The sequence below is a fragment of the Pectinophora gossypiella genome, chromosome 18 (genome assembly GCF_024362695.1).
Source record: "Pectinophora gossypiella chromosome 18, ilPecGoss1.1, whole genome shotgun sequence".
In the NCBI taxonomy this organism is placed as follows: domain Eukaryota; kingdom Metazoa; phylum Arthropoda; class Insecta; order Lepidoptera; family Gelechiidae; genus Pectinophora; species Pectinophora gossypiella.
The window spans coordinates 11,673,916-11,697,734 of NC_065421.1; the positions used below are offsets into that span (position 1 = coordinate 11,673,916).

Here is a 23,819-nt window from a genome sequence, read left to right on the forward strand (position 1 = left end):
TAGAATTTCCGAGCAAAAAACGCGCGGGAGTCCCAGACAGTGACGAACTGAAGTAGGATTTCTAGGTTAATACGTGTTAAAATGTGGCTAGAATCCCTCATTCTATTTGTCAACCCTGCGTGACATAATGGTATATACTTACTTTGGATTTTAAAGCGGAAAGTAAAGATTATCCTAATTCTGATTGTCAACGTGAAACTGATACATGTATGCGATGGATGTATCTCTGACCCTTTTTCATTTCCGATTTCCGATTACGGATTACGGATGACGCGTCCCTGTATTCGTTTGTCAATTGTTTTCCAAAATGTCAGTTCGTCACGAACGTAATAAAATAGATTTTTGGAAGGTCCGTTTGTCACGGCAACGGAAGTATCTACTTACAGCCAAAAAAACATTCAAAAAAAGCATTTTGTGACAAACGCGTGGTTACTCTTGAATAATAATATTTTTAGCATCATAGTAAATTTAGCGATTGACGATTCGAATTTGGCGATTGGGGCAACCATCGTTCTACACGCCCTACCTATGGAGTAATGGCGATTACTCCACCAACAAGAGCGCAGCTCTTAAATAAAGAGAGAGGTGAAATTTAGACAGCTTATATAAATATATATACTTAACGAATTTGTGTGACAAACGGGATACTGTGACCAAAGTGGACTAACTCGTTTAAAAGAGTTTAAATTGTATCGCACAAACGTGAAAAGGTATGTTCATATAAAGCACTCGAGCATTCGCTATGAAACAACCTTTTGTAAGATTGGGTGATGACGAATGTTTCGTTTCAGTTAATTGTTAATTCTAATCAACCTATGATTATAAATCAGGGAGAAAATTTACACTAGATAAAAATAACATAAAAATAGGATGTACTTAATATGTTTTTGACAAAAGGTTTCTCAACATTATGGTTACGGAAATAAGTTATAACTAATTTTCCATATATTTATCCGTTTTATTTCGGGGTCTTTTGTTAATTTAACCGCCCTGCGCCGGTTTTTAACGCAAACCACTGCCATTCTCTTCTGACCGTTCTGCCTAAAATAAAACCAGGCCAATTACAGAATAGGTCACAAGCCTCTAAATTACTTGAAAATTTCCCCTTTTTCGTTGAAAAATATATATTTCAAATTAAGACTAAATTGCACTTGACCCTAAAACACCAAAGAGAAAATATAAAGTTCGAAATTCGAATATTAACGTAAGTAAAATCGATGTTAGTTGTAGTGATACGGTCGGTAGAGGACATCTGTCGTCATAGAAAACTTTGGGAAATATTTTAAAAGGTGTTTGGAAAATCGACTTTTAATTGCGCCTTATGAGAATATTATAGCAATGTCGCTAACTAATGCAACTGGAGTTCGTGTGGTAAATATGTCAGGACAACTCAAGTTCTGTAGAAATAATAAAAGTATCTGAATTAGAGAATAATTCTCTGCCAGGAAGGTCTGCGTGGGTTATTTATATACCTACGTAGACAATATTATGCGTCTAGTCGTGGAAATTCTCAATTTATATCGCGTTACGCGTGATAGAGCGATTATCACGTATCATCCGAAATTTGTCGATGTCGCGGCACATTTGGTTTTTTATCCTCCGTGTTCTGGGAAATCTATGTTTCGCTATCTACCTTTCATTTTGAAATACTCCACGTATTGATAGTCAATTTTCCGAACAACCTCACGATACCTTTGAACGGCGTCGCATCGTCAGCGTAGCATAATAGTTAAATGTGTGTGATTAGAACAATTATTGACGTATATGTATAGACGCTAAAATCTTCCGACCTACCCAAAGACTGCCTAAAGTTATTTACCTAATACCTGTGATGTGTGACCCTAGGCAAGGCACGATCGCCCCTGGCCCCGCCGAATGCTGCATTGCAAGATTTTTAAGTGTACCATAGACAGTGGCGCATAACCTGCCAGGGTTGATGAGGTCGGTCATCCCCCTCATAACCCAAATGATAAAAAAGCGGCCGATTTGCGGACTTGGTCGCCTAGGCCCCAGGCCATGTAAGTACCAGCCGACCCTTTCTCGGCTCTTATAATATTGCCAATGTACCTACTATTTTCTCTGCCGAAGTCTGGAGAAGATCGCTCTTAGCCATAAGGCCGCCATTGCCCACCTTAGAATAAGTTTATCCTGGAAATGTCTTGTAAAGTTTAAAACATTTATCGAAATCGTTTCATATTGTTGTACGATGCGATTCAGTGGGATCCGCCATAATGTGCGCGAGATTTTAGTACCTACACAATATAATATTTAGGTACTTACTTACTTTGAGTTAGATATTTTTTGTCACGATTTCCCCCCTGCCCTATACCCTTATATGACCGAATATCTGGGGGATTAAAATGACCACATCGAAGCAACTCATCTTCGAAAAAAGCAATATTGCGGCATTTGCGCATATAAAAGTAAGTGCGCAATGCAAAGAAATGTCAAATTGCAATATTGCTTTTAGATGAATTGCTTCGATGTGGCCATTTTAACCCCCGTCGCCGTAGATCCGGATCTAGTGGGCCTTTGGGCAAATGCGCCACTGATTACAACATATTTCTGATATAAGTAGGCAATATCTCATAGTAATATGACTTTTGGCAGACATCAACATAAACTAATAACAATGGACAAGCAGATTCACGTTAGCCTGCCATTTATTTTCAATAATGCAGCGCGAAAATTACAAATTAAATAAAAAATAAACCAGGGATGAACGTAAAAGTATTTGACAGCCAAGAAAAATTGAATCCAATTATCATACAATTCGACTGAACTTTGCTTGCCTGTCAAATACTTAAACCCACCTTCATCCCTGGTTTATTTTTTATTTGTAATTTTTGCGCTGCATTATTGAAAATAAATTTTGTGGAAAACGGAATGAATCAAAATTTTTTGACTGTTGTACAAAAGGGCTTCGGTAAGCAACGGTCAAAAGGCTGAACAATGAACATCCCGATTCTGAAAACGCCCTATATTGATGGCGGATAAAAAAAAATAGTTTCTGACCAAAGAGAGTGAATTTACTCATGAAACTGGACAAGCTCTATCTATTCGTAATAAAAATTATTTCTTTTGGGAGGACACAATTTTGTGGAGTATGAGTAGTTGTCATCGTTGTAAAATAAGTACCAACTTTAGAACCCTTTCGCATTATAACATATATTTGACATTTAGTGAGATTTGCAGTTCAATTTGTCAAAAATTAATGTGACAAGATACTAAAGTGTATCAAGATAAGAGTGTACCTAAATCGCTACCGAACTAAAGGGCAGTTCAAAAGCCAGCATTGTTCAGTTTTATAAGTAATTTCTTGGTAATCTATTTTCCCGCAAACAGGAATCCTGAAAAACGCTTTAAAAAGTCGGGACTTTGTATAAAATAAATAAAAAAACTACCTCTTCTTTGGTCAAAAATTAATAAGAATTCTCGATGCTGCTTACACTGAAATAATATTGTGTTTATATTTTTTGCATTTATTTTTGTTATTCAAAGATCTTGCAATGTGGCTGATAGATGTTGTAGCAAATTGTGTATTATAATAATAAAAAAAAAATAGATTAGTTAGAGACTGTAAGGTGATAGGAATAAAAAAATATATTAAGTAGTTTATATTTCTATCTGTGTTTAAGTATTTTATATGTTTTTCTTCTATTTATAAAGCGACCTATTCAACAACACTGTTTAAGTCTTATGATGAAAAAGCGTGTTAAAAATAAATATAAGATCCTATCCAGAACTAATAACTCTTTGTAACCAAAAAAGCAAGATGGATATTTACATGAAATTTACGAACACATTATCTGAATTCACTGCTGTTCCGTATATTCATTAAAGATTATGAAAATTATGAAAATTCTAATAATTTATATTAAATGTTTAATATTATGTTTGTAATTCTAGGCAGCAATAAAAGACGCTGGTTTCGTCAGTATAAATATTTTTGTAAGAGATGCTTGCAGTTACTTTGTGTGACGATAATTATTACGAACGTGTTTTTTGTTGTTCGATATAGATAATGAAAGCTTGTTAGATATGTGAGGATGAGTCTACACAGCTAAAGGTAAAAATAACGCACGTACAGCGTTGGTCTCTCGATCTGGAGGTCCCGGGTTCGATTCCCGGTGGAGACATTCGATAAAAGTCACTATGTGATCCCTAGTTTAGTTAGGACAATGCACGCCGAAATCACCCGATTGTCTCAAAATAAGATGTTTCGTGCTTTGAAAGGCACGATAAGCAATCGGCCTTGAAAGAATCAATCGACCCTGAATGAGTAAAATCGTCGACCACGCCGGCGGGATCGGTATCGGCGAACGGGGAGTGTATGACACAATTTATACGAACTAATATCGAGGTAACACGAATAATTAGCTGTGTAGACTGAGGTACGATAAGTTTATAATCACTGGTATCCTATTAAAAAAAGCAAGTTAGTAAATAAGATTTAAATGCAGTGTTGCCATACCCGAAAATGCATATTTTTAAACCTTCACGACATTTCGATAATATCTTTACTGTTTGGGCGGAAGGCAAGAGGGAAACCACTGCCCTATTTTTCCCTAAAAAGTAGCATGGAAAATGCTGCACCGACAAGAGCGTGGCTCTTGGTTTTAATAAGGGACTTTCCAGGCTACGCTTCCCAAAAAATATACAGATGGCGCTGTTCAGATTTAACGTGATAATTCCCTATTTTCTCATTGCTCGGATACATAATTGATCAAAAATGCAATGACAGAGGCACGTATAAAATTGTTGCGTGTTATCTGGATCAGATACGTATAGAATTATGTTGCTACCTATATTGCTTCTCTTTATTTTCATTAGAATAATAATGGTTGTGCCTGGGTGTAATAACAACGGGCATAATTTATACCCAAAAACAAACATAAAAGATGTATTATGTTATCCATGAAATTAGAAGGTTCATCATCACCAGCCCATTAACGTCCCCACTGCCGGGGCACGGGCCTTCCCTATGGATGGATACTCGGCGGGTCCTAAACCACCACGCGGGCCCAGTGCGGATTGGTAGTTATTAACGACTGCTAATGCAGCCGGGACCAATGGCTTAACGTGCCTTCCGAAGCACGGAGGGGCTCGAGATGAAAACTTTTTTTTGTGGTCACCCATCCTATGACTGGCCTTTGCGAAAGTTGCTTAACTTCAACAATCGCAGACCGAGCGCGTTTACCGCTGCGCCACCAGGTCGGTGGCCTCGAGAAATTAGAAGGTTAAACGAACGCAAATCTGTACAGCGCCATCTATATTTTTTTCGGGAACGTATCCTGGAAAATAGGAGAACATTTATGAAACAAATAAAAGAGAAGGTGCAGGTCGTGTCGTATCAGGAGGTGAAGGATTTGGCGGGAAGAAGAGAGGAATGGCGATTACTCCACCGACAAGAGCGAAGCTCTTAAATAAAGAGAGTGAGAGAGAGAGATCCTCGAAAATCCCTCATTATAAAAATAAACAGATAGACAAGGATCACACCATAAGGGTTCCCTTTACCATTTTTAAACGTAACCCTAAAATATGAAAGTTTGACATTATTAATACCGCCATCTATTGAGCAAAAAGTACAACTTGCAAAGATACCAGTGTTATAAGGTCGTTGGCTTAGTATAGTAGCTGATAGATCTGAGATCGACAAATAAGTGCTGGAGTAGATGTGTCGTGGATGTACGCAGTACGTATAGCATGTTGCATGTCATTATGAATGTTTGTATGTAACTTTTGTAAAATAAACGCCTTTGGCTCACTTTGTCTTTTATTGTTGAAACTCAATCAATCAATCAATAATACTTTATTGCACAACGACATATACAAAGGACATAAACATACGAATAAAAACATAAGCACAATAGGCGGCCTTATTGCTAAACAGCAGTCTGACAGGCAACCTTAGGGTGAAAGAAGATTATGCATTGGAGCACGGTAAACATAATAATAATACCAACATAACTAAAGAAGAATAATAAATAATAGCCTATACAATATAATATATTAAGGAGAATAAGAAAAACACCTGTGGTAAAACCATAGACTTAGATTTTTTTCGCGTTTATAAAACATAATACAGCCTATATATGTAACAATATAGGTAACGGCCTCTGTGGTCCAGTGGTTGAGCATTGGACTCACGATCCGGAGGCCCCGGGTTCGATTCCCGGTGGGGACATATCACAATAAAAAATCACTTTGTGATCCCTAGTTTGGTTAGGACAGTACAGGCTGATCACCTGATTGTCCGAAAGTAAGATGATCCGTGCTTCGGAAGGCACGTTAAGAGGGAGTATGAAGCATACACTGTCTGCGCTGCTCTACAATTTAAAAAGTTCAATAACGCCCAGAGAGTAGTCTGGTAAAAAAATCTTAAGAGAAACATCTCAACAAGAGTGAATTGTGTTTAATAACTGCATTTTCATCTTATCAAGATCCAGACCGGCCGGCTCGTCTTTAAGACTTAATTTGGTTTCCTTATTAAGCACAATGTATGACGATAATAACCCAAAGCAACACTGTAATCGCTCCGATAGCATCGCTTTCACTGAATCCTACTACGGGCTTGCTAATTTCTTCCGCCGTTTTCGGCTATTTACTCCCATATCGCAAAGCAATAAAGTGTAATTTACTTTGATTTGCAAGCAATAGCGAATACCGGCCTGTGATATTTAGCAAAGGTTTTCGTTTCACTTAAAAATTCGTTACGTCTATAAAAATAGCACTTAAAACGTTAAATATACAGTATATTTACGTTGTTAAGTGTAATCGATAAGCGGTAAAAATAAGTTGGTAGAGGTTTACAGGGCGTGTAGGTGCAGTCAGTCGATTACTCAGCGTACAGTCATGCAGGCTGGTGCCATGTCTGGCGTCTCTCGATTCGCCACGCGCTCGTCGCAAGGCAACCGACTCGTTTAATCGGTACGAGAGAACGCGCGACGCGGCCGCCCGTTGCCCGCCGATTTAAACAGTCACAAATTAAAAAATAAAATTAAAAACTCTACGCCGTGCGCGAGTTCTAATTTCAAAAATTTGCAAAATCGCGCGTTTTCGTTTTGAACTGTCAATGACAAGTGTCAAATTTTGAGGGTCTTTGACAAAAATGTAGTTTTGTATCGGCATTTCGGGGGATTTATGTTTTGCAAAAATCAAATGTAGTATTTCTGTTCCCCTGACAAGTTTTTGTACTTAGGTACTTTGTTTTTGAGTAACAGCTTAATAGTTTACGTACAAGTTAGGTATTTTCGTGTGTTTGTTTACTTGAGAAATTGTGCCGGAACAGAAAGTTTGGAAGATGGAGAAGACCGGAGGATCTAGGCTGCTACAGATGCAGGTGAGTTGTTTTGAGTTTTTACCGTTAGCACTGCGTAAGTAGTATTTAAATATTCAGTGCTTTTACTTAAGTTTCAACCTTCATCCAGTTTAAAAATGACGATAGCAGGTGGGTTACGTACGTACTAGCCTTAGGTACTTATCCCTAGGTACTTGAAATTCTATAATCAATTGATAGTCCTATACAATATCAGCGTCTTTTTTAAACAATTTTAAAGCAAAAAATCTGACCTACTTTCAACAAAAATCATTGACAAAACACTATAAAAAGAACTTTACCTACGTATGTAAAAAAGTTATTATCCGTTATGACGTCATCTGTTGCGAAATCCATATGTTAGGGTCCTGGCCATATTGGGTTCAAGGTTGCAATTCTGGGGATAATAATTAATTAACTTTAAGGGTGTGTTATTAAAGCTTATATTCAAACGTTTTGTAGACACGACAAGATGTACATAATAGGTATTATATCTTTTAGTAAAGGGGTCCGATCAAGGTTTTTTTTTTTGTTTTGATGACAGATGCGGCTTATGATACCTAGTTACGATTGTTCGAATAAGTAGGTAGTGAAAGCCGAGACAAATCAACAATACAATAATTCAGGCAAAACTTTGTATTGTACGAAACCTTACCTACACAATTTTCAATTTTTTTTTACCGATATAGGTAGGTACCTACCTAAGTTCATTTAATTTTGGAGTTGAATATTTTTTGCAATAAGGCATAGGTACGTAAATGCTAATTATAATACATATTTTTTTATGAACAGTAAAAAAAGCTATAAAAAGTAGATCTTATTTATATTTACTTTATCGTCAACTTGTAAGTCAACAGAACAACCGTTTCCAAACGGTCGGGATTCGAATCTTGGACCTTGACCCCGGGCGCGCAGTCACTGGAACCGAACTATGGTTGACGTCACCTGATAACAGTCATTTTTCTCTGAGACAGATGATTATCATGGATGTCGTAAATAGATTCGTTTTTTATTTACTTGGGAGTAGTGATTTTTTTACTTATTGTAGATTTGCCGCAAATGGAATTAACTACTTGGGCGGACAAATGGGGAGAGCTGAGGGCTTAGCTTAGTTTGTAGTTGAACTCTACTTTGTTATTGAGATCCTTGTTTATAAGGAATTTAATTAATTACTTACATACATACATAAATTTGAGCCTATTTCCCACCGGGGTAAGCAGATGCTATCGAATTCCATTTGCTTCGATCCTGGCACACTTCTCTTGCTTCCTTCACATTCGTCGTTTCATACACGGACGCCGGTTCAGAGTAGATCGTAAACCGTAAAACCTTTTCTTTAAACAGCAAAAGTGCAGTCACTGAGCCTAGCAAATTATTTGTAAACAGTGTTGAAAATCTGAACCGTTAGTTGTCATAATTATATATATATATATATATTTTGATGTGACTTATTGTAGATTTGCGCTCCCCATTTGTCCGGCCAAGTAGTAATGCCATCTGCGGAAAATCTACAATAAGTCACGTCAAAAAAAAGTAGGTCCTACTTTTAATAAGTCTGGAAATAGTTCTTAAAGAAATTCTACTCGAGCAAAGTCGCAGGTACAGCTAGTTCAATATATTGCGTTAAGCCCAGTACAGGTCACGGCTTTCCGTTATTTTTGCAAAGGCGAACCTTTACTACTACACACACAATTCACACACACACACACATATTACTATTTGCGTTACGTAACAAAATTCTACCGCATACCACACAACGCAATTTCAACCCCACCTAACCCAATTTCAATAAAAAAAACAATTCATTTTTCATTATTGTAATGTGTCATTGACATAATAGCTGAGCTGTCAGTCGTCAGTCAATAGGCGATGTGGGGCATCGGGGCAGCGATGGTTTGTATTGAATGGTGTCTCCACCGGTGATATGTCATTGCCGGGAATATTCCCAAAGTGGGGACATTGGTGGTTTTCCTTTTTCAACTTGTCCTTTCCTAGCTGCAGCACGCCGTCCTCGTGGATTGTGAACACTTTGTCTGGGGAGAGGGGACGAGATTAGCTGGATACGGATTACGGTGTTTGAGAGGGGTCAAAGTGTTACTAGCACAAACTTTTCTTATTTAACGTCGCACTCTTAACTGGCTTACAAATAAAACAGGGTTAAAAGGCCACATCGAAGCAATTCATCTAAAAAGCAATATTGCTATTTGACATTTGTTTGCATTGCGCACTTACTTTTATATGCGCAACTGTCAAGTTGCAATATTGTTTTTTTAGATGAATTCCTTAGGTGTGGCCTTTTTAACCCCCCTGTGCTCTTATCTGCCTAGAGGTTAGGTAATACATAACTTTTGCGCCATTTTACTGCTGGGAACATTCCCAGTGGGAAAAATCCCGGGAATTTCACACCAGTGGTCTCCACATGACAAGCGATCGAACTGGTGAACTAGGGCAGGTACTGAGTTGACTCTTCGGAGCGTTTTTTTACGGCAGTTTGTACGAAACCCTCGGTGCCCGAGCTGGAGTCACTATTTTACCGATTTTTTTTTATTATTCTAGAGCAGCTTAAAAAAGTGTCGCTTCAAACATGAAACTATATCTTATCTGACATGACTGGAAGGTTGTTGACACATTGAAACGAGGTTAATCCCTTTTTAAAAGCTCTAGATTAATGAAGGGATTAGGGCAGGAAGGAGACAGTAAACAATACTGATAGTAGGGTCTATAATATATCACATTTGACGTTTCCTTAACATCATAGTTATAAGGTTTAATTTTCCATGCTGGCTCCGTTTATTATGTATGAGTCTGACATTGTTGAATGTACTGTGTGTAAACGGCCTCCGTGGTTCAGTGGTTGAGCAAGTACTATCCAGAGGTCCCGGGTTCGAATATCACAAAAACTCACTTTACGAGCCCTGGTTCTTACCGCGTTTAAAGTAGGGATATGAGACTCCCGATATTTCGACACTGTTGCAAGTGCTATGATCACGGGATGACTCTTCTTCTTTGCGAGTCGATGGCGATCGATACGGGATGACTGATGAGATTGGAGTGGAGTAGGACATTACAGGCTGATCACCCGATTGTCCGAAAGAAAGATGATCTCTTATGTAAGTACGTAGTCGTTACATGAGCCGTGTCAGGGGCATTAGGCAGCTCAATAGCAACCCTGACACCAGGTTTGATGAGGCTGGTAATCCACCTCATAAACCCACACGAACAAACAACTGTGTTTTTTGTTCATACATCACGTTTGCTATACAGATTGATAACGAAAAAGGAAAATTGCGCATCAAGATAATGCAATCTAAGATAAGAAGAACAAACATGTTATTATCAGAGGAAGCATCATCATAAAAGTACTTATGGCATAAGATAAACAAGATAAAAGACTTATATTTTGTTTCTATTTGTGGCATACTCTATCTAATCGCTAGTGCGGTGGGCAGAGCCACAAATAAACCAACCTTATCAAGCCTGGTGTCAGGGTTATTATTGAGCCGCCAAATGCCCCTGCCATGACTCTATGTAACGACTACGTACTTACATAAGAGTACGTAGTAGCCGGGTCCAACGGCTCCAAATCCTCTGGTAGTTGCGGCTTCCGAATACATCTCGCTTAGGGACGGTACTGAAAAGTATCGGCGTCCGAAGGATATACGATCTCGACGAACCGATTACTTTAGCCATAGAGGCAGCCAATCAGCTCGCGACACCAAACACTTCAGGACCCCGATACCGACCCCGCCGGCAGGGTCGACGACTTCACTCAATCAATGCTTATCGATATCGGTTAATGATCTAGGGTCGGTTAATGCTTTCAAATATTTTTTCCTCTCAGACGACGCCCTGAGCCGCGGTTCGCGCCCAACTGGGCACCCTCAGGCCTGCTGTCTTAAACGTTGTACCGGCCCATTTGTCCGGCCAAGTAGTTAATGCCACCTACGGCAAATTTACAATAAGTCACGTCAAAAAAAAGGTTCCAACGGCTAAACGCGCCTTACGGAGCACGGACGATATTTCTTTCGGGCAATCAGGTGATCAGCCTATATTGTCCTAACTAAACCAGAGCTCACAAAGTAAGTTTTTTTTTATTCGAACCCGGTACCTCTGGATCGTGAGCCCAACGCTCAACCACTGAACGAGAGACGCCGTTTACACACAGTACATTTAACAATGTCACACTTATACATAATAAACGGGAGCCAGCATGGAAAATTAAACCTTATAACTATGATGTTAAGGAACCCTCAAATATACATACACATAAACTCACGCCTATTTCCCACCGGGGTAAGCAGAGACTATAGAATTCCATTTGCTTCGATCCTGACACACTTCTCTTGCTTCCTCCACATTCATCAATCGCTTCATACACGCACGCCGGTTCAGAGTAGATCGTATTGAACCTTTTCTAAGGACATCTCCAATTTGGTCATCATAAGTCCTTCTCGGTCTTCCTCAAATATGATCTATTATAAACCCTACTATCAGTATTGGTTACTGTCTCCTTCCTGCCCTAATCTCTTCATTAATCTAGAGCTTTTAAAAAAGGATTAACCTCGTTACAAGGTGTCAACAACCTTCCAGTTATGTTAGATAAGATACTGTTTCATCTTTGAAGCGACACTTTTTTAAGCTGCTCTAGGATGAACAAAAATATCGGTAAAAATGCGACTCCAAGTCGGGCACCGAGGATTTCGTACAAACTGCCTTAAACGGTAATTTACGGCGTGAATTACCAACGATTATCTGAGAGGCTTTGCCGTTGAAAAACTGTTGTCTCCATACATATAATATACATAGGTACCCCCTCCGGTTGATTGAGGGGAGGCCTGTGCCCAGCAGTGGGACGTATATAGGATGTTTATGTAACTATTTCCGATTTATAAGTAATTACGTCCTTACCTGAAAAAATAGTTTTATAATATTTAAAGTTGATGCACTTTAAATATGCATATTAAATATTATTAAACAAAACAAAGTTTGTAATCGCAAAACATATATTTTTATGTGACGTTAACTTTATGGTTTTCTGATTTTTTTTTCCTTTACTTGTGCTGTACTTAAGTCCTTCTTTTTTATCATTCATGATTCTATGGGAATTATTGTCTTTTTAAGCCAACCTGTCCTAAGAGTTTGCCAACCACGGCATACGAGACGGCTATCTCCTAAACATCACTATTCGGAAGAATTTCAGAGAAATATTTTATTGTTTCATACTTTTTAGATCACAATTTTACCGTAGTTAAGTTAGATAAATTTTTAAACTTATATTTTTATCCTCGTCTTCTACGAAACATAAACTTCGAGGACCTTGATTATTTTTTATGAGATATTAAAAACGACAACAGACAAGTCGCTTCTGTAAAAAACCGGACCTGTCAAATCTTCAGGGATAACAACGGGATAATATTAGGGAGATGATTATTTACCACGAGCAATGAGAAAGTAGGTAATTATCACGTTAAATCTGAACAGCGCCATCTTAATTGTTTTTGGAGAACGTGGAAAGTGCCTCATTGAATGAAATCTAGGTTTTGTTGAAGAAAATCACAGCATGTAGATTATGATGATGATTAAAAACGACAACAATCCAGCAATACCCATTTAATATAAAAGCGCATTCACTTCTCTTCCCTTTCACGAACTATAAATAACTCTGGCCGTTTCTCGTTAATAAATAATGATTGCATGTTAGCAGTTTACCGATCGTCCTGAACATGCAGGCTGGTGGCCTATATCCTGAATACTGGGATACCCGGACAACGGTCCCATCGATCCATTGGTAATTGTGTTGGTACTGATAGGCAGACAGATAACACTTTATTGCTTTACTGAAAAACTATTTATAAACTATGAAAACTATTTTAACGGGTTGATAAATATATAAACAGTAAGTATATATACGTTCCAGTGGGCGTCGTACGGCTGATGATGATACGTTCCACTTCTGGGCATAGGCCTCCCCTCAATTAACAGGAACGGGTATGGAGCATACTCCACCATAATAGTTTTATGCATTATTACCCGTTTAAATAAATAGTTTACTATGTATAATGCGCGTGTATCTTTAAAAATGTGCTAAGAATAATTTTACAGAAATAACAGTAGAGAGGGCAAAGGTGGCTTTTAGCTTCTAGTGGGTCGTATAAAGGCATATAATTTACCTAGTTAGATTGAAAATCATAAGACACTCACACAAGACACACACGACACACAAGACACTTAACACACACACATGGCGACGCATACACACACACATGACACACAGATGACACATGGGGATGGCGTTGTACTTAACGTGTCACATAAGACACGTCTCAACCATCATATACCATTTATTCTTTTTTTGCTTACAATTCTGTCTTTTTGAGAATCGGGAGATTAAAATGGTCAAATCGAAGCAATTCATGTAAAAAACAATATTGCTATTTGAAATTTGCGAATATATAAAGTATGTGCGCAGTGTTAACAAAATGTCAAATAGCAATATCACTTTGTAGATGCTTTGATGTGGCCTTTTAGTCCCCCTGTTTCTTTGAGAATCGTCTTTTTCAGAATATGTCCTTATGAGAATAAAAGGTTCATATTGGGGTATGTTATAACTGACTGCATTGCACTGCGTCCAATTGAAAATAATCAGTTCGATCGCATTCGTCAATTGCTATCAATTGCTTTGCTTCGTAAAAGCCAACATATTCATCACGTCGGTCTAACAGAAAGTTCGGTGAGGCGTGGTTAATTAGTTCATTCGGGATACCTCTGACTACCCCAATCGGGATACAGTCGTGGGCAAACAATAAAACAGTCAATCTATAAGCCATACTAATTTGTGCTCAACATATGGCTGTATTATTTTTATGCTTTTGGTTTGTTTTTCTTTTTTTTGTTAATTATTTTTGATCTTGGTTTTCTTTTCGTTTTGTTTTTTTTTTCTTTTTTTTCTGTGTATTAGTTCCCGTGTGGTTTCCGTCCTGTGTTGAATGTAATGTACCTGTCTGTCTGTGTCTGTGATGTCCGGGAGTAATAAATGTTTATTTCTTTCAATCAATCAATAATACTTTATTGCACAAGAACAAACAAGTTTCTTTCTTTCTTTATATCGCTGTAATTTATGTAATGTGAGTGTCTGAAAATATTTGCATTTCATTTATGAATGTTTGCTTACATTTATAAACCACGTTAACATCGCGTGCGGATTTCTTTTTTTTTCTACAAAATCAATAACACTTTTGTTCAGTATATCATAATGCAATATTTTTGTAGCGGATATCAATGTATGTCGTCATATTTGTAGGAAGCTAGCTACTTTGATGCATTCTAATTCTGATAACGATAAATCTAACAATAGATTAACATGGAAATGAGAGACTCTCCAGGCTACATTCACTAAAAACAATATAGATGGCGTTGTACAGCTTTAACGTTATAATTACCTATTTTCTCATTACTCGGGTACATAATTATTCCAAAATATAATGTAATGGCAGAAGCATATATAAAAATAATTGTTGCTTAATATTTGGATCACATTACGTATAGAAATATGTTGTTACCTATATTGCTTCTCTTTAACAGCCTCCGTGGTCTAGTGGTTAGAGCGTTAGGCTCACGATCTGGAGGTCCGGGTTCGATACCCGATGGGGACATTGTCGAAATCACTTTGTGAGACTGTCCTTTGTTTGGTAAGGACTTTTCAGGCTTGAATCACCTGATTGTCCGAAAAAGTAAGATGATTTCGTGCTTCGGAGGGCACGTTAAGCCGTTGGTCCCGGCTAATTAGCCGTAAAAACACCTCCACCAATCCGCATTGGAGCAGCGTGGTGGAGTATGCTCCATACCCCCTCCGGTTGATTGAGGGGAGGCCTGTGCCCAGCAGTGGGACGTATATAGGCAGTTGATGATGATGATGATGATGAATAATGGGTGGAAGATGTAATTGTGCCTGGGTGTAATAAAAAGGGACATCTATACTCAAAAACAAAAAGATACATGTCTGTTATCCATAAAATTAGAAGGTTAAACGAAGGGAAATCTGTACAGCGCCATCTATATTGTTGTTTGAGGAACGTACCCTGGAAAGTCCCTCGCTGATTTGATGTCCCGATGCTTATTTTCGTGTAATACAAATAAAGTCAGAGCTTCCGCCAAAGATTTACCAGATAAAATGTAATCTTGGATGTTGATGAATTAACAAATGATTTCGCGAGTACTAATATGTATCTGCAAAATGCTCTTTCCTGAATAGATACGGTCGCCATGTTAAGGCCCGCCTCGACCGCTCTGTCGACGCTCTCCTCTCGCTCCAGTCCCGCAGGGAAGAGTCGCTGCCGCAGCTTCTTATGCCGATGAGACAGGTGGTTTGGGGTTCTTCATAAAGTAAAAGCGCCAGTAACAACTTCACGTATTTATTATGAATTAACTAAGAGAGAAATTACAAATTGAATATAAAAGTCGTCCCGGAGTACAATCTTTGAGGAAAGTAGCCTGGAAAGTCTCTTATTGGCATTTGCAGTGGCGGCCCTAGGTGGTGCTAGACCTCAAAGTGGCACCCTTCAGTCCCCCCTTCAAAAAAAAAATTAGGAGGCCCGGTATGAGTAATCTGACCCCGATGAAGTTAGTTTGCGGCCAGGGTTGATTTTGAGACCCCCCCTCCCCCATTTCAGCGCCCGGTGCGGTGGCAACCTTCGCACCGCCCTAGGGCAGCCGCTGGGCATTTGCTTGTATTCGGACATGCGATGTTTCCCGAGGGACATTACAAAATAGAAGCACTGTAAGATTTGTATGCAAAATTTTACGACAATCGTGTACGACAATCTGAACAATGCAACACAAAACATCATTATTCTATCCATTTATGGTAACCTTTTAAGTTCTTAACTATAAAAAGGTCGTCACGCAGCCTTAAATCATAGAACCATCAATTAACTGTCAAAATAAAGCCCCCTCCACGTCGGAATATAAATCATCTGTTTTACGGGCTATAATTCAAAATATCAAATTGGGCATGCCAAAAGCATATCCTGGGTTGTCCAAAAGTAACCTTTCGGTTCCTTTTGGGTTGCAAGTGGGTGGAGAGACTGGTTGAAATGGTTTATGCCGAATTGAGAGCTGCAATATGGCCGCCCACACCAGTTCGTGCAAGGCTTTATTTATGATTTGTTTTTTGTATCAATTTAAATGCGACAGTTTTTTTTTCTAAATATTAACGGTTAATTTTAATGTTTTGAATTTTAGATTCAATTTATATTATAATTTCAGTAACCTACTTATTCCGTAAATCCATTTTTGATCTGATACAGATACAGACAGAGCCCTCGGCGCTCCTCATAAGTCCGGCCAAGTAGCAAGCAAATCTACTTTGTATATGTCACCGTAAAATTGTAAATAACGTTAGATTATAATCTATCTCGTAATTGTGAAACGTAATATACTGCTTACAATTTAACGTATTATTATTCGTCAGATTATAATCTATCGTTAAATCACAATCTTACAATTGTCAAATTGTCAACTGTCCGACGACTGTCCCTGATTGGTCGGCCTTACAGTAGACCGTTCTGTGTCCATAGAGTTAGGAATAAAACACAGGTGTCAGTCAAATAAAATAAATGCTCCTCAAGATTGTGAAATGAAGTACGTATTTATTAATTATTTAGTAAGTAATCAATAATTCTGACATCACATGGTAAGAAAAAATGTATCAAAATTAAAAAATCTGAAACGTATCATTCAGTATACTTTTCGTGTGTAAGATAAACATGCTGGCGGCATAGGGGTGGCCCAAGGGCCACCCCCGCCGCACCCTAACCTACTGTTATGCCTTGTAAAAATTATGACAAAACACTAATATTCTAAAAAAGAATTATGGATATCTATTTATTAATCCCAAAAATAAGTTATACCTAACAAACCAGTATTCCTAGATGTTATTATGGGAAATTAAAACTATTATGCTAAAAAACGTTATGCAAAAAGGATTATGATGATTAAAATTATGACAAAATCATTTATGCATTTTAAGAGAATCCCAAATTAACATTATGCTCACTCTAATAGTTTTGTAACTCTATGGTATAGCACGGTTTCACTTCGATAAATTATAATCTACCGAAAAATAATACGTTAAATTGTAAGCAATATGATACGATTCATAATAAATTATTCGACAGTTCACAATCTCGCGAGATTATAATCTAACGTTATTTACAATTTTACGGTGACATATATATCACAACCAAAAACGAGACTAAAAGTGCATTACTTATTTACGACCTCCGTGGTTCAGTGGTTGAGCGTTGGGCTCGCGATCCGGAGGTCCCGGGTTCGAATCCCGGTGCGGACATATCACAAAAATCACTTTGTGATCCCTAGTTTAGTAAGGACATTACAGGCTGATCACCTGATTGTCCGTGCTTCGGAAGGCACGTTAAGCCGTTGGTCCCGGTTACTACTTACTGATGTAACTAAGTAGTCGTTACATGAGCCTTTGGCGGATGGTAATTTAAAAATAGAGGTTGGTAATTCACCTCACAACCCACACGATAGAAGAAGAAGTTATTTATTTATTTACTTATAATTTAAAAGGAATACAAATATATACTTTATTGCACCAAAATAAAAAGTAATAATTACAATTACAAAAGACAAAGGAATAATGAGTTTTAAAATACGATATCCACATGGCTGCAAATGGACTAAATGTTTTCTCTATTCAATGGTTTAACAAAGTGTAGTGAAACAAACTCTGGACATAAGGAGTGAATCATTACATTTTTCATATATGTACGGTCACGAGTACTAATATGTATGCACTTTAAAACCATGTCACATTAACTTTTTTGACAAATTAAACCGTAAGTCTCATTAAATGTCAAATATGATAGTGCGACAGGGTTCTAAAGTGGGTAGATGCTATTGCTCATGACTGTACATCATTATTCATGGTATAAGTTTAAATATTAGCCAATTTATTTTCACATTAACCTTATTAAACATGAGTGCTCTGTTAACAAACAAGTACAACTAGTAGATAGTGCTATTTCGAGTATGGTAATGTTTAAGGCGACGTGTTGTGTGCGTGTGTTGTATGCAAACAGCGAGAGACGATTACCAGTAATTGAAGAATGTAACGAGAACGCACTTGACTTGGTGGCACTAGGGTGCTATGGAGCCGCAGGATATTAAAAGTGTTGTTTTTTAAATTTTAAAATATTTTTCGATTTTAAAAATCCGACGAATGAATAGGTACTTACGATGGTATAATATATTGGTCGTTTATAACCGGCCAAGTAGTTAATGCCAATACGGAAAAAAATATATTAATAACAAAAAACAATGTCATCAATTATTCGTTTTGATGTTCGGAGCCCTATTTTTTTTTTGACGTGACTAATTTATTTTTTTAGAGTTGGATCGCTGAGGGCTCTCACGGGTGGTGTAATTAATATCAGATATATTTTCTATATTTTATATATCTATATTTTCTATATGATATATTTTTTGAGGAGCTCGGTGGCGCAGCGGTAAACGCGCTCGGTCTGCGATTGTTAAAGTTAAGCAACTTTCGCAAAGGCCGGTCATAGGATGGGTGACCAAAGAAAAAAAAGTTTTCATCTCGAGCTCCTCCGTGCTTCGGAAGGCACGTTAAGCCGTTGGTCCCGGCTGCATTAGCAGTCGTTAATAACCATCAATCCGCACTGGGCCCGCGTGATGGTTTAAGGCCCGATCTCCCTATCCATCCATAGGGAAGGCCCGTGCCCCAGCAGTGGGGACGTTAATGGGCTGATGATGATGATGATGATGATGATATTTTGTATAAAAAAAATTGTACACCGCAAAACATCCAAAATGGACGACATATCTACCTACTAAAAAACCAGAACAAGCAACACGAATCAAAAAATCTTTTTTTCCTAATCAATATACTGAATAGGTACTTATAGGTGCTAATTCCTGTAAATACCATCTAATTTTATTTTAGGTTATATCTGTCCTTTTCTTATCCGCCGAAAAGGAAAGGGACGGGTAATCGACAAGCATAAAATTTATGGAACACACGTCAATTTTAAGCACAAATCTAAAACAACCGTCTAAAAATTCGCCCGGGTTATTTATTTACTCATTCTTCCTAAAATTAAGAGCTGTCAATCATCCGTCCCTTTCCTTTTCGGCGGATAAGAAAATGACAGGTATAACTTAAAGTAAAATTAAGAGATGTCTGCAGGAATCGGGGCCATTCTTTATCCATTTAGAAATATTATACAATCAAAGTGGGGTCAATAGATCCTTCGTTCTAAGAGACCATTGCCCTGCGCGCACGGCGCAATTTATAAAGCTTTGCCACTCAAGCGCAGATCATAATCCACCTAATAGATTACAGCATTAAGTACTCGATAGCTTTGTTTGAAGTCCTACAATGTGTTTTATTTTCTTCGTTAAGTATATTACTTGGAAATTATTAACTTTTATGTTTGTTTAAAGTCCTAAGATAAACTACTATCTTACTGCTTTTTAATAGGGTCAAGTGTAGTAATAGATTTAATAATGTAAAAGTACAGGGGTTAAAAAGACCACATCGAATTAATTCAATTTGACATTTGCGCAAACAAAAATAAGTGCGCAATGCGAACAAATGTCAAATAGCAATATTGCTTTTTTAGATGAATTAATTCAGGCTGATCAGCCTGTAATGTCCTAACCAAACTAGGGATCACAATGTGATTTTTGTGATATGTCCCCACTGGGATTCGAACCCAGGACCTCCGGATCGCGAGCCCAACGCTCAACCACTGGACCAGAGGCCGTTAAACGTTTTACTGAGGATAATTAATTATGTCTCTTTTTCTTATCTTGGCCTAGCTTACTTGATCCCACTGCTGGACAAAAGCCTTAGCTTATATCTCAAACCAACTAATTGTCTAACAGAAAGGATACATACTTGTATGTTCTATACATAAACAGCCTATACACGTCCCACTGCTGGGCACAGGCCTCCCGTCGATCAACCGGAGGGGGTATGAGGCATACTCCACCACGCTGCTCCATTGCGGGTTGATGGAGGTGTTTTTACGGCTAATAGCCGGGACCAACGGCTTAACGTGCCCTCCGAAGCACGGAATCATCTTATTTTTCGGACAATCAGGTGATTCAAGCCTGAAAAGTCCTTACCAAACAAATGACAGTCTCACAAAGTGATTTCGACAATGTCCCCATCGGGAATCGAACCCGGACCTCCAGATCTTGAGCCTAACGCTCTAACCACTAGACCACGGAGGCTATTTGTATGTTATGTGTATGTTCCATAATTAACAATAAATTGTTCCTATATTTACAATGAATTTCCGATACCTTTTTCCGCAAATAAATTCTGCCGTCAACGTTATAAAAATAACTGTGGACATCCATTATTTCATTATTTACCTCAACAGTAGTTTAGTCCTGACAGTCCACGTATTGTCTGTGTCATCAACATTCTGTGTGTAGTAGTAATTTTGTCATTTTCTCGATCGACCACCGTGACGGCTTTATGGAATTAAAATTGTTAAATTGTTTTTATAGCACTCACTGGTGCTCCGTATATGCGTGTACTTATTCTCTTTGTAATTATTATTTTTTAACCTAAGCTTTGCGATGAACTGTAGTATAGACTAGATAGATTGTAATATTGTATTCTTCCAAAAAAAAAGTTTTAATTAACCTCACCGTGGTTTCCATGGTTACGACCTGCGGATTTGCTATTAGACTACGGGAAACGTGAGTTGGTGGGGAGTAACCATGGCAACCATCGTGGCCTTGACACATTAGCCTGCCGGACAGGTAAGTGTAATAAACCCTTCAAGGTAGCCCAGAGGCAACTCCCGTCTGTAATTTCTCTGAGTATAGTCCTACACCACCGGAGGTTTTAAAAAATATGAACTTTACCTATAAACAGCATAAGTACTTTTCAGATAATAGCCATCAAACAAATCTATCTCACCCCAAAACCCAAATTGCTCTTTAATATAATAGCCACTTTGCTAATTGACAATAATTCACCGGTCTGTACCATCGGCTGAACAAACACACGCACATAATATTTATGTCAGTATTCACAATTTATGACATGATAGCTCTAATAGCTTGATAACACGCCTTTTTTCGTTTAAGTACATAAAACGCCAGGTTAATATTAATGCTATAGGCTTAGTTAGGTATTTTTCCCGAGCCTAATATGGTCTGCTGGACATTGATCAATTTCCATCCTTATAACTTCCATCCTTATCAATTCCTAGCGACCTATCTTCCTTCTCTTTCACCAGCATCCACATCATTACTGATATTAGGCAGCTAAATTACTCAATTGTATAACAATATTTAATGTTTTCTTTAAAGAACGTCTAGGGTCCTGTGCCGAGGTTTTTCTTGCAGCTTCTTTTCCCCGGCTATACAGGTTGTGAGAAGCTGCAGTAGTTTTAGCCGGATGAGACATACGTTATGTAAAAATTGACAGATTCAAATAATGTTACTTACTAAATAAAGATATTTTTGAATTTGAATTACTCCAACTCAAATTTAAATATAACATCCGGTACTCGGTACTGTCCGGTAAGGGGGTTCGAACTGGCGCTCTTCGTTTGAGAAGCAAGCCGGTGTGTCGCAGGACCACAGTGTACAGTCATGAGCATTATCATGTACCCACTTTAGTACCCAGTCGCACTAACTTATTTGACATTTAATGAGACTTACAGTTCAAAATTTAATGTGACATGGTATCAAAGTGGTAGCTTATGGTAGCTTGCGTTTCTCTTGAGAAATATTTTTTTAACTTTTAAACAAGAGTTTTGTCTAAAGGTATTTGTCAAAGGTAGTAAACATGCATTTATATAAAAAAGACGGTTCTTTTTTATACAAATGCATGCTGTGTTTACTTATAATTAACATAACATAACATACAAACATAACAAAAAAAAACAAAATACAAAACAAAAGAGAAATAGAATTATAATTAAAGCACATAATAACGGGTTCTTACCGCGTTATTATGTGCTTTAATTATGATAATAACCACGTAAACTTAAAACAATGTAGAAATAGAATTAGTACAATAGGCGGCCTTATTGCTAAGTAGCAATCTCTTCCAGGCAACCTTTAAGTATAGGAGATATTGAATATCATGTAATATAGCGGGATAGTGCAGCATGGGAATACTTGTACATATAAAAATAAATACACTTTCGACTACATAAACTACATAATAATAATACACATAATTATAATTGTTATAATAAATACATATCACTACTTAAACTACTACATATACTATGGAAGAAAAGGAGTAGATAGATTATGAAGATGAAGAGGAAATAGAAGTAAGGAAATGAAATTAGTGACTACATTTGGCTTAAAGTTGCAAATGTGTTACTTATTACGATTTATTAATGTAAGTGATTGTTAGTAAACCAAATAAATAAAATATAATATAATACTTTTAGGTACCTACTTTTCAAAATACAATAGTCGGGTACTCCGAAACCAATTCATCTCGATCTCATTATTCAATTCAGCTGAGTTGACTCTATCGGTTCAAATGCGAATCGATTCGTCCGTTCTCTTAAATTAATTGAGCCTTGTTCTCGCCCACGCCTGTGATCGGGTTATACTCTCATGACATTGATGCATTGACAAAAAAATACTCCAGATATGGAAAAGTTGCGTGTAATTTAAGCAGCTTAAAAATGGGTATGTTTTATTTACCACTTACCACGTAGGTAGGTAACAGGTTATTTTACAACTTACAGTCAGTTGCAGAAAGGTTTCTTTAAGTTCGACATTAGTTAATTGGTCATTCACGCTAATGAGCTCATCAAAATTAAAGACGTTGCACAAAATGTTTAATGCTCAACGTTTTCCTTCTTTATGGCTGCATCGTTCAGAAACGATGATACTGCTTTTTATGTAAGTAATATAGTAATGATTCTGCCAACGTCAGGGTTCTAAAGAAATTAAACATTAAAATAGAATTTTGATCAGTTAAATTGAAAATATTCCAATTAGTAGTTCGGTGAATAGTCCAATGATGTAGATTGCACTAAGTAAATAGAACGGCACAATTTGTTAGTATTAGCACAGATCATCTAACGTATTAAATTACAAGAGACAGGGTTTTAAGTTTGCGGGACAAATGATGGACGTAAGACCAGACACAAACACAACATAATATATAATGTATAATATTCAAAGTTTTAAAAAATATATATTGTAAAGTACATTGTTACTTTAAACGGTCCATTAACTAAATGACATTTAAAGACGACATTAAATAGTATTTCCATTTTTAGATCAAAAAATGAATGAAACGAATGAATGGTTGCGTTTTGCTCATAAGTTTATGACGAGTTTATGTATTTTTTTACTAATAACAAAACATAACGTCACGCAATTTAATGGTCCATTAGTATTTAAAGACGCCTTTAAAATTTAAAGAGCGTTTCTGCAACTGACTGTTAGGTCATATAGG

The 23,819-nt window shown here is 37.4% G+C and overlaps 1 protein-coding gene across 3 annotated transcripts in view; it reads left to right on the forward strand.

Annotated features, from left to right (window-relative positions):
- Window positions 1-6,852: 6,852 nt before the first annotated feature.
- Window positions 6,853-23,819, forward strand: part of LOC126374867 (zinc finger C2HC domain-containing protein 1C) — a 52,079-nt gene continuing 35,112 nt past the window's right edge. For all 3 annotated transcript variants that reach the window (XM_050021630.1, XM_050021632.1, XM_050021631.1), the window contains exon 1: window positions 6,853-7,342. In XM_050021630.1, the coding sequence (XP_049877587.1) occupies window positions 7,304-7,342 (39 nt within the window). In that variant the 5' untranslated portion in view covers window positions 6,853-7,303. The remainder of the gene's footprint in view (window positions 7,343-23,819) is intronic.